Source organism: Scyliorhinus torazame, chromosome 19 (genome assembly GCF_047496885.1).
Source record: "Scyliorhinus torazame isolate Kashiwa2021f chromosome 19, sScyTor2.1, whole genome shotgun sequence".
In the NCBI taxonomy this organism is placed as follows: Eukaryota; Metazoa; Chordata; class Chondrichthyes; order Carcharhiniformes; family Scyliorhinidae; genus Scyliorhinus; species Scyliorhinus torazame.
In genome coordinates, this window is record NC_092725.1 from 55,402,563 (window position 1) to 55,414,830 (window position 12,268).

At 42.1% G+C, this 12,268-nt stretch overlaps 1 protein-coding gene across 3 annotated transcripts in view; it reads left to right on the forward strand.

Annotated features, from left to right (window-relative positions):
• Positions 1-12,268, forward strand: part of ipo8 (importin 8) — a 122,279-nt gene that overhangs the window by 37,738 nt on the left and 72,273 nt on the right. For all 3 annotated transcript variants that reach the window (XM_072484306.1, XM_072484308.1, XM_072484309.1), the window contains 2 exons: positions 1,597-1,753; positions 7,000-7,089. In XM_072484306.1, the coding sequence (XP_072340407.1) occupies positions 1,597-1,753; positions 7,000-7,089 (247 nt within the window). The remainder of the gene's footprint in view (positions 1-1,596; positions 1,754-6,999; positions 7,090-12,268) is intronic.

Here is a 12,268-nt window from a genome sequence, read left to right on the forward strand (position 1 = left end):
CTGAGCCCCGTGCCGCCCTGCTCCTTTGAATGGAAGCCCAATGAGTCCTCTACCTGACTGAACTTGTTCTCACATTGAACAATTTTTGCATTTTCAACTCCAATGACTTCCTCAAAATAAAGATGTTGCTATGGTGCAGCCTTTTCATGAGATATGTGGAGCATTCTTTGTACCAGTGCTGCTCAGACCTTTCCCTCACCTATTTTTCGGATATATTGATCGGTATTGCTCTCGCCCTAAATGGAAACTGTCATTGATTTTGCTTCCAATTTCAACCCTGCTCTAGTCTTCTCCATCTCCAACTCTTCTTTTCTTTGATTTCTTTATCTGTTTTTGGGATAGGCTATCAACCAATATTCACTGTAAACTGCTCATTTCCAGTTACCTTTGACTACACACTCAACTCCCACAGCAACCGTGCTGCACTTCCCCTCTCCCTGCTCCTTGTAAGGACTCCATCGCATCTGTATTGGCAATGCAGAATTCAATGGTAATGCTTCTGATATGTGAGTTCTGCTGAAAGATCACAGACCTGAAACATTAATTTGGTTTCTCTTTAGTAGATGCTGTTGAGTACTTGCAGCATTTTCAGTCCTTATTTCAATGAAGTCTTTTTCAACCCTTTTATGTCAGCAGCTAGTCTCATTGAGACAGGATTGTTGTATTTTCCCGGAAATAGTTGACCTCCCATGAGATTGCTCACAGGGAGACATAGGAGGAAAAACCATTGAAAGAGACAATGATATAGTGTGTCTGCAGAGATAGTGGTTGTAAGGTAAATTCAAAGAGTCAGCCATGTGGGGACACTGGATGATGGAGGCTGCACAACTATAGAATACTGTAATTGCAGACTCTCTATGGTCAGCTTGGCCTCATGGAATGCTCAGTTTTTTTCAAATTAGTTACTTTGCTCTTTTTTTTAAACATGCTTTTGAATTGGGATTTGTTAATATTAATAAAATGGATGTTGAGACTGGGATGGGCATTCAAAAGTGTGCCAGCATGCTGCATTCACCAATTTTATGATAGTGCTCATCAATCTCCTTTGCCCCTGCTGATGACAGTAAGTTAGGTTCTCTAACTTTTTAAACAGCAGGGATTTAAGTACCACCGAATGCACAACGTTTTATTCTGTTGTGAATTTAGAACTGCATCAGTCATCACCAATGTCATTTTAAGACCACAAAATCTAATTGCTGTACATAAGCACAAGTCTGATGTTTAATTACAGTTTAACTGTTAGTGGGGGGGGGGGGGGGGGGAAAGAGAAATTTGAAGATTATTAGATGCATGTAAATCTGTGACTGGGATCAATCTGCCAACATTTCTTGTAGCCCACCTGCATTTGACCTTGGCACAAAATGGTGGCCTATCATTTTCTCTTTCCTTTAATTTTTGACACTTCTGAATGTGGTATGGAAAGTTTAACTGCGCAACTCAAAAGCTAAGTTTCACTGTTTTAGCTGTTGCGTTGCTTTCTCTGTAATTCACATCCTTCCGCTGAGGTTGTGATAAAGCTAATTTCTTTTTAATTCTGGTGCACATGCACTGGTGCAGTCTCAAATCATTGCTAAATCCCAATGTGTTTTTCTTCAGATTCAAGAAGGCGGAGGAACGAGATCCTCTGATAGCAGCGATGCAGATATTTTTACCACGCATTCAGCAGCAAATCTTGCAACTTCTGCCTGATGTAACCCATTGGTCAGTGCTGATTCAGAAGCAGATCCTAAAAATCTTCTTTGCACTTGTTCAGGTATGGGCAGCATGGTAGCACAGTGGTTAGCACAGTTGCTTCACAGCTCCAGGGTCCCAGGTTCGATTCCCGGCTTGGGTCACTGTCTGTGCGGAGACTGCACGTTCTCCCTATGTTTGCGTGGATTTCCTCCGGGTGCTCCGGTTTCCTCCCACAGTCCAAAGATGTGCAGTTTAGGTGGATTGGCTATGCTAAATTGCCCTTAGTGTCCAAAAAAAGTTAGATGGGGTTGTGGGGATAGGGTGGAGGTGTGGCGATAGGGTGGAGGTATGGGCTTAGGTAGGGTGCTCTTTCCAAGGGCCGGTGCAGACTCGATGGGCTGAAAGGACTCCTTGCATGTAAATTCTATGATTAACAACACCCAGGACAGCAAAGATACATTGCTCAATTAAAGGAGCTGCCTTATGCATCTTCATTCGATTGGCTAGTTTATAAACCTGGATGTTAACAACTTGACATTCGTGCAAGTGAAGTAAAGTCGTCATAGTCCCAGATGACCATACAATGAAGCTGCTTTCCCCTTTGGTGATTTAACCTGAGGGTCACCACACCTCAGGCGAGGGGCTCGGTTGAGATGTTGGGGCCTTCATGAATGACCTCAGCCTGTACGGGAATTTAACCCCCACTGTTGGCCTCACTGTGCATCATGAACCAGCTGTCCAACCAACTGAACTAAACCAAACTCCTAACTTGTGCAAGTAGGCCTGATTGAGAGGGTGGAATCCAAATGAATTTACTAACTCTAGTAGCAGATCCATAAGGCATGGCAGTATAGTGACTATGCTACTGGACTAATAATCCAGAGAATAAACCCTGCAAAGGCAGCTTGAAATTCGAATTTGGTTTATCTGGAAATAGAAAGATGGCATCAGTAAAGTAAACCACAAAGCTTTCAGATTGTCCTACAAGCCCTCTTGATTTGCTACTGTTCTTGAGGAATGTGTCCTCAGCTGATCCAGTCTACCTATGAGACAGATCCCACATCAGCAATATTGACTCGAACTGTCACCGGGTAAGCTACTCAGCTATGTTAAGCCGCTATCAGTGATTTGAGAAAGTCCATCACTGCTAGCCTTGCTGGGCACGGTGGCTAGCACTGTTGCCTCTATGATCTATGAGTTCGATCCTGACCTTGGGTGACTGTCTGTGTGGCATTTGCACTTTCTCGTCGTGTCTGCATGGATTTACTCTGGTTTCCTCCCACAGTTCAAAGAAGTGCAGGCTAGGTGGTTTGGTGTCCCAATGGTTAGGTGGGGTTACAGGGTGTGGGAGTGGGCCTAGGTGGGATGCTCTGGAAGGTTCGTGCAAACTTGATGGGCCAAATGGCCTTCTCCTGCATTGTAGGGATTCTATAACACCGACATCCTGCAAATGAATTTTTAGAAAAGTAGCCCGTTTATTCTGACGGGCTGATTAGCCACCACGTTTAAGTAACTTGAAAGAATGTTCTGCCTGATAAAGAACAAAGAAATGTACAGCACGGGAACAGGCCCTTCGGCCCTCCAAGTCTGCGCCGACCATGCTGCCCGTCTAAACTAAAATCTCCTACATTTCCGGGTCCGTATCCCTCTATTCCCATTCTATTCATGTATTTGTCAAGACGCCCCTTAAACGTCATTATCGTCCCTGCTTCCACCACTCCCTCCGGCAGCGAGTTTCAGGCACCCACTACCCTCTGTGCAAAAAAACTTGCCTTGTACATCTCCCCTAAACCTTGCCCCTCGCACTGTAAACCTATGCCCCCTAGTAATTGATCCCTCTACCCTGAGAAAAAGCCTCTGACTATCCACTCTGTCTATGCCCTCCATCATTTTGTAGACCTCTATCAAGTCGCCCCCTCAACCTCCGACGTTCCAGTGAGAACAAACCGAGTTTATTCAACCTCTCCTCACAGCTAAGTAGACAAAACTCGTGTTTCTGTTGTACTTGATTTTATGTGTTGGACTTGCACATAAATCTTGTTATAAAGCAGCGAAATAATGATCTGGCACAGGTATTCCATGTCTTCGGAGACTCGCAAAGCCACTGATTCATCCATAAAGCAGAGTTTTATTGCCTTCAGTGGAATAGCTGGTCCAGCTATCCTGTTAACATATTTATTAAAGACTTCACATTCTTATATTCAATTTCTAACTTCTCTTCTGCATCCACTATCCACTCAGCCATTCACATTAAAATAAAGCAAAATACTGCGGATGCTGAAAATCGGATATAAAAACATAAAATGTTGGAAAAGCTGTTTATTTTTTATTAATCTTTATTGTCACAAGTAGGCTTTACATTAACACTGCAATGAAGTTACTGTGAATTGCTGTTTGTAGGACATTTCCTACATTACAGTGACTACATTTCACCAGTATCTCATTGGCTATAAAGTACATTGAAGTATCTTTGGGTCATGAAACAATATAAATTCAAGCCTGCCTTTCACTGTATTCGAAGGCACTAACCTTTAATGATGTACAGTTGCTGATAACCCTCGGGTGTCTTGCTCAACTGGGTAATCTTTTCATGTGTGCTTGAACACCGCGTTGACAGATTATTTAAGTACAAGACACCCACACACCAGCAGAAAGCCTACTCGTTGCTGCGGCTGCATACCTATTTCGCTTTTTCCACACCACCTCAATCTTTTTACGAGGTTCTGCAGATTTAAGCTTGCACTAGTTGGGCACAACATCGTGGGCCGAAGGGCCTGTATTGTGCTGTACAGTTCTATGTTCTATTGATGGGTAGAGCATTTCTAGTTTATGATTTAGCAACACTACAATGCTTATTATAATGTGGGATACAACAATGGGGCCGGCTGCTCCACTTGAGCCAATAAACTCTGCTTTATGGATGAACGGTCACTTTGTGGGTCTCTAAAAATGAAGAACATCGTTTAGTTGCTGTCTGACCATATTTATGCATAATGTGCCAGTCGAACACACAAATCCAAGTTCAACAAAAACATGACTTTTTAGCCAGTCTCCCGACCTCAGCTGCAAGTTGGTGAGGGAGTGAATCATGCCTTGGAAATAATTTCCAATATTCCAATACTGATGTCAAACGCTCCCCTCATTTCCATGTAACCTCTCTGGAATTTTAATTCCTTTTTTTTAATACAAAAAGGAATCTGGAAAATAGTCACTTTTCAATGCCGATTTAAACAAGATGGCGTCACACTTTTAAAACAAAATTCACATTGAGCCCAGAGTAGTTAAGTTGCAAATTGCATAGAAATTGTACCACAGAATTAAACCATTTCTGTTTTGTTAGTTATACTCCTCAAGAGTGAAGTGCTAACCCCACGTACCTACCCTATTCACACATCTCTTTATTCTCTTTTCCTTCAAACAATCTGGCCTTGAAAGTTGACATGGCCTCCATGCTAATCACTAACTCCAACAGCGCACTCTGCATCTTCATAGGAACAAGGTTTCTCCTCTTCTTTTCTAAATTTCTTGTAGATGTGATGTATGGTTTATCTCTTCATTCTCAACCTTTCAACCACTTTTATCTGCTCGATATCTTCCCATTTTAAATAACTCCTGGCAAACAGAATTTAGCGAATTTGATCCATGCCCCCAGTGTTGGCTCAGCTTCCATCGTATTGGCTATTGCAACAGTACTCCCAACTTATTAATGCGTTGTGTAACAAAATGTACTGGAAGTACTCAGCGGGTTATACAGCATCTGTGGAGAGAGAAAATAACCTTTCATCAGAACCATTCTGACAGTTTGTTGAGCGGAAATGTTTACTCCTGTTCCTCTCTCCACATATTTTCCTGACCTGAGTATTTCTTGTTTTTATTTCAGCTTTTCATAGTTTGCAAAGTTGTACTTTTGTAAAGTTTTACATAGATGTTTTATGTACACTGATAATTATTTCACTTGTATATGCAACTAACCATCTACCACCATTCAGTGCAAGGCTTTGCAGACTTGCTCTTTCAGCAGTTTCTTGATTTCTGTCCAGCAGTTTTGAGTGGTATGTTGACTTCTTCAGAGTTATTACTGAGAATGTTGAGTTGCACAGTGAGATGCGCCAGACCTGTCTCTGCACTCCATCCAGAATGTAATTGAATGCTCTTCCCCTCTGCCATGATGAGCCCTCGTGGTTTGGGCAGGCTTTTGTCTGCAGCCTGGAGTGATGATTTCAAGAGGTCGAGCTGACCAGGATTATGGCTCACCCTGCCCCACAGCGTTGATGTCATTCTCAGCGCTGAAGCTCGCCAGTTTCACCCCTATGGCACACTATTTTTGCAGATAACCAACAAACGATGATCAAGGAAATAAAGTGTGCGCCATTATCCAAAACGCACTCGTGCTCTGCTTTTTGTCAGATTATTTTACCAACAGATGCACAATGATTGAAGTTCACATGCATTGGCTATACAAATGTGAGAAAGACTTGCATTTATAGAGCACCTATCATAACCTTAGATGTCCCAAAGTGTATAACAGCTAATGAATTACAACCACAATTGCAGCATAGAAATATTGAGATCACACTGCCAATAACTGTCTATTACTCTAATTTTACTTACTAATCAAAATGTAATTAACAACAACTGAATTTCCATTTAGCCGCATGTGGGTAATGGATAAGGTATTGAATAACACCGGGGTGATGTGTGTTGGGAGGTTGAGTACACTGTGCCAGTAGTTGTTAGAAAGGAGGCTCATGCTCACTGGTCTCATGATTGGTGTTATTAAAAAGCTTGTATTTGTATAGCACCATACCATATTTTCAATAAGATTTGTGCAGCTAATTACTTTTTGGAGCACATTGACTGAAGTAACCAATTGACATGATGCTATCCCATTATGATAGTGGGAGAGGAGGGAAGATGAATGAAAATGAGTGAATCCTCCCAAGTCGCGAGAGTAAATGGAAGAGTTGTCTGTTCTCCCATCTTCCAGTAGCTGCCCGTCATGATGTTGGTCACGTATTTATCCTCTATTTGGGGTTTCACACAGGAAAAGATCATTAAGAAGGGCCAAAACCGCACCAGTAATTTTTCTAAGGATGTTTCCCCTCTATTATCATTACGTTGCCATAATTCATTAATTTTGGCATTAGTAATTTTGAATATTTAGTGTGTGTGTGAATGAACCTAGAAACTCACTGAATCTCTACAAATTAAACATGAGTTCATTTAATGTAAAGCACTACATTTATAAGCAGAATTTTGACATTTTTAGAACTTCTTTTTAGATTTGTTCAACTAAGCTGTCTCTCTTTTACTTCCCTTTGTTAGTACGCACTACCACTGCAGCTGGTAAATAAACAAACCATGACTCAATGGATGGAAATATTTAGGACAATCATTGACCGAGATGTTCCTCCTGTAAGTGTTCTTTTATAAGTTGACTTTGTTGCAATGTACATGTTCACCTTTAATTGAACAGGCTGCTGGAGAGTGTGATTGTGTACTTTTCTGTCTCCCATTTTTACTACCTTCCTGTCTGTCTGTCTGTCTACTTCCGGTTTGTGTTTCTCCTCTCATTTCCTCTTTTTTTTGTGTGTCTGCAAGTCTCTTCCTTCCCCTTCCCTCTCATTTCTATTTCCATCTACCTTTCATGTGTCTATGTGATCTATCTATCTCTCTGTTTCTTAGCATATGTTCCTGACACACAAGAGTTTTTTTTCGGTCAGATTAATTTGCCATGAATAATATGAGATAAGAATGATTGCAAATATCGCAAGACGTTTTAGTCATACAGGAACTTCCTGTACCAATGGGATTAGCTGAGATTATTTTGAACTCCAGTCTTTTAAGTAATGCATTGTAGTTCCTGTCATTGGAGACTGTCAAAAAAGATATTCGCTCATTACTGATTACTTCTGCCCTTGTTGATCTAAATCAGTGTGGCCAACCTTTTTAAACTAAAGAGCCAGAAAAGACAATTATACACTCGTCGAAACGAATGTCATGTAAAATAGTAACTCACCAATGTTTTCACTAATTACAAGATTGACCATAATTTCATTGAATATTTGAACAGGTATGAGGGGCTAATTGGCTCACTGCTGTGTTCTTTGCCCCCTTCCCAGCTCTTTTTTGTTCTATCTTGCTCGCATATTTCTTCTCTCTCCATATCACAATCCTTCTCATGTTCTTTGTCATTTTCTTTTGCACACATGTCTTCTCTCCCTCTTTATGTCCTATTAGGGGGGAGGAGTGTTAGGCGAGGTGACTGTCGTTTGAAGTTTAATTTCTCCCCCTCGCTATCTCCTCACTTCAAATTAAACATGCTGTTATGGAAATAATGATGAAAAGATGCCACATCCCATGTCGCTAGGTCAAAGTCCTGGAACTCCCTAACAGCATTATGGGTGTACCTACATCACATGGACTGCAACAGTTCAAGAAGGCAACTCACCACCACCTTCTCCAGGGTAATTAGTGGTGGGCAACAAACGTTGGCCTTGCCAGTGATATTCCCATCGCATGGACTGATATATAAAATAATATAAATTCACCACAATAATAACAAGGCAAACAGGAGAATTTTATGATCAGAGACCTAGACTTCCAGAACTATATTCTCTGGAGAGTGGGGTAATACATTCATGAGAATTCATAGTTTTGAGAGTTTGAACGAGTAAATGCAGTTGTTGAAGATTATTTCTACTGGTCAAGGAATCTGTGACTGAGGGTATATAGACTTGTGATTAGCATTGGAAGATATGAGAAATTGCAGCATAAGTGGTTACTAAAAATTGTTTTCCATGAATAAATGAAATATATTACCATGAGTGAGTATTAAGGTCATTGTCAATCACAGTAATTAAGAGATGACATTTAGGAGATTAGGTAAACCCTTGAGGATATATGCTGTGCAGAAAGAGCACAGAACTGGTATTTAAGCAGCTGGCTCTGGGAGCTAGCATTGGCACAGCGGCCTAAGAAACTTCGGAACTGAAATTTGTGAGTCTATCAAAGCTTTATGATAGTGTTGTGATTTAGGAAGTGCATCTCGATAAACATCATATAGATGTAGTTATCTGCCGCAATTTTGGTTTTTATTTTTGAATTCATACGGATTTGTTGCATCTTATAGTTAAACTGCATTGTAATTAAATAATTCCAGCGTAATCACTGCATATCACAGAATGGATGGTTCAGTGAGACAATGTGTTGATTGATTTATGTTTGTATAGAAATAAAAAGATTTGGTTCAATTCAACTGCAGGGTCTCCGTGAGATCATCTTTGAAGCAGTGTGTGACAAGCAGCAGTTTTGAATCATGTTGACAGCACACCATGAATCAAGCCCTACTCTTAAACCTGTTTCATGGAATTACTTTTCAGTATCACACAATCATTTGATTCTTGATGCATTGAATTTCTGTGGGAAACGGGGTTTCAGAGCAAAAGACTTTCATTTGTATTGTGTAATCTCGTAACCGAAAGTATGTGAAATGTTCATGCAGCTGCCTGATAGTGTCTTCCTTAATTCACAAAGCTGCATAAAGTATAATGGTTGGCATGTGACATGTTCATACTCTGTCTGATTTAACATCTAATGATGCAGTTATCAATTCTTTGCCCTGTCAAATAGTGGTGGTGCCGGCAGAATGTGATTTGAGTTTTTCACCACTATAACACTCTAGGAACAAAAGTAGGCCATTCAGCTCCTTATGTTGGTTCCACCATTGTTAAAATTACATTCAGTTGACTTCCGGTGATGGGGATGTGCTGAGAAGTTTCACATCAGGTGGGTCTCCTATCACAAACCTGATAAATAGGCTTCTTTTGCCTGGAAAATGCCCGTCAACACCCCAAAAACCCCCACACTACTACCACAACATGATAGAGAGAGAAAAATGCCAAACAGCAGCCACTCCAGAGGATGGTGGAAACCAGGAGCGGAAAAAGGCTGGACAAGCAAACGACCGAACCAGCCGACTCATGAGGCGGTGAAACTCTGGCTTCGCCAGAGCGAGAGGGACCGGCCCGCCTTGTGAGAAGCCCCCCCACACCAGGGGATGGGTGGAGGATGTTTCTCTTAAGAAAATTGAGAGCACATCGGGAGGAGACGAAATCGGACACTCGAGCTGCAGTGAAGGGTACGGTTTCCGAAGCTACAGTGACCATGCAGGTGGCCCTGGATAAGGCGGAAAGGCGCCTGGAAGCCCAGAAGGAAATGATCGAGGAGCTGGAAAGTACAGCAACAGACCAGGGTGACCGGATTATTGCCCTGAGATGGCAAGGCTGTGCGCGGAACCTGAAAGGGAAATTCGAGGGCCAGGAGAACCGGTCGCGGTGCCAAAACCTACGAATCGTGGGCCTACCGGAGGGGATCGAAGGTAGGAACCCCACAGACTGTGGCCCAATCTGGTGGGAAGGCATAGCTTCCCCAATCCACCAGAATTTGACAGAGTTCACTGATAGCTTTGTCCAAAGCCCAAAACCGGTGAACAGCTGAGGCTGATAATTGCCAAGATGCACTGGTACCAGGACCGGGAACGAAACCTGCGCTGGGCCAGACAAACTAAAAACTGTAACTGGGAAAGCCACCGGATTTGAATTTATCAAGACATTGGAGCCTCTCGGGATCTTATTTTAACTTCTAATGAGAGTTGATAGTCCGGTTGATTGGAGGTGTCAAAAATACAATTACTCACTTGAATACACTTAAATAAGAACTGAATCAAAACTTAGAAACAAAATATCAAACAATATATAATAGGGTCAAACACATGGCACAAAAAGCATTAAACATAAAAGCATAAAGAAATCACTTTAAACACAAACAAACGGATAGATGATTCAAGAATTCAGGAATGCAAGAATTGAAATGAAATGAAAATGAAAATCGCTTATTGTCACAAGTAGGCTTCAAATGAAGTTACTGTGAAAAGCCCCTAGTCGCCACATTCTGGCGCCTGTTCGGGGAGGCTGGTAGGGGAATTGAACCGTGCTGCTGGCCTGCCTTGGTCTGCTTTCAAAGCCAGCGATTTAGCCCTGTGCTAAACCAGCCCCAGTGGATTCGGGAATGCGACCTCGACCACGAGGTCTTACTTTTAAGGGAATCCTTATCTATGGTCTAATCCCTCATTTACTCTCGTTGGTTTCTAATTCTCAGCTGAGACTTCCTGATCTGTTCAAATGAATGGCCATTACTTAGAGGATGATTTATTAATCAAATATTGACCATTACTTCGGATTGACTGGTGTCCATCAAATTGTTTTACATTTTTTTTATAAATGTAGAGTACCCAATTCATTTTTTCCAATTAAGGGGCAATTTAGCTTGGCCGATCCACCTACACTGCACATCTTTGGGTTGTGGGGGTGAAACCCAAGCAAACACGGGGAGAATGTGCAAACTCCATATGAGCAATGACCCAGAGTTGGGATCGAACCTGGGACCTTGGCGCCACCGTGCTGCCCGTGTCCATCAAAGTTAATTCAGCGTCTACGTGCACAGTCTCATGAGACTAGGTTTCTCACGCCACCACTGGCCATCGATTTTGCTGTAACCAATTAGTTGATACATTCTTATTGCTAAATGCACTGAAATACAATAGTCAATTCATTATGTGTAACATTCATAGAACATAGAACTGTACAGCACAGTAGAGGCCCTTCGGCCCACGATGTTGTGCCGAACTAGTCTGAAACTAAGATCAAATCAACCTACTCCCAATCATTCTAGTGCACTCCATATGCCTATCCAGTAACCGCTTGACAGTTCCTAAAGTGTCCGACTCCACAACCATAGCTGGGAGTGCGTTCCACGCCCCAACCACTCTCTTGAGTAAAGAACCTACCTCTGACATCCCTCCTATATCTTCCACCATGAACCTTATAGTTATGCCCTCTTGTAACAGCTACATCCACCCAAGGAAAAAGTCGCTGAACGTCCACTCTATCCATCCCTCTCATCATCTTATCACCTCAATTAAGTCACCTCTCATCCTCCTTCGCTCCAATGAGAAAAGCCCTAGCTCCCTCAACCTTTCCTCATAAGACCTACCCTCCAATCCAAGCAGCATCCTGGTAAATCTCCTTTGAACCCTTTCCAATGCTTCACATCCTTCCTATAATGAGGTGACCAGAACTGCACACACTACCCCAAATGCGGTCTAACCAAGGTCTTGTACAGCATAACCTCACGGCTATTAAACTCAATCCCCCTGTTAATAAATGCTACCACAAGGCTTTCTTAACGTCTCTATCCACTTGGGTGGCAACTTTCAGAGATCTGTGGACATGAACTCCGAGATCTCTGCTCCTCCACATTCTTCAGAACCCTGCCGTTAACCCTGTAATCTGCATTCAAGTTTGTCCTACCAAAATGAATCACCTCACACTTATCAGGGTTAAACTCCCATCTGCCACTTTTCAGCCCAGCTCTGCATCCTATCAATGTCTCTTTGCAGCCTACAACTGCCCTCCACATTATCCACTACACCACCAATCTTGGTGTCATCAGCAAATTTACTAACCCAACCTTGAACTCCATCATCCAAGTCATTGATAAAAATCACAAATAGCAGAGGACCCAGCACTGATCC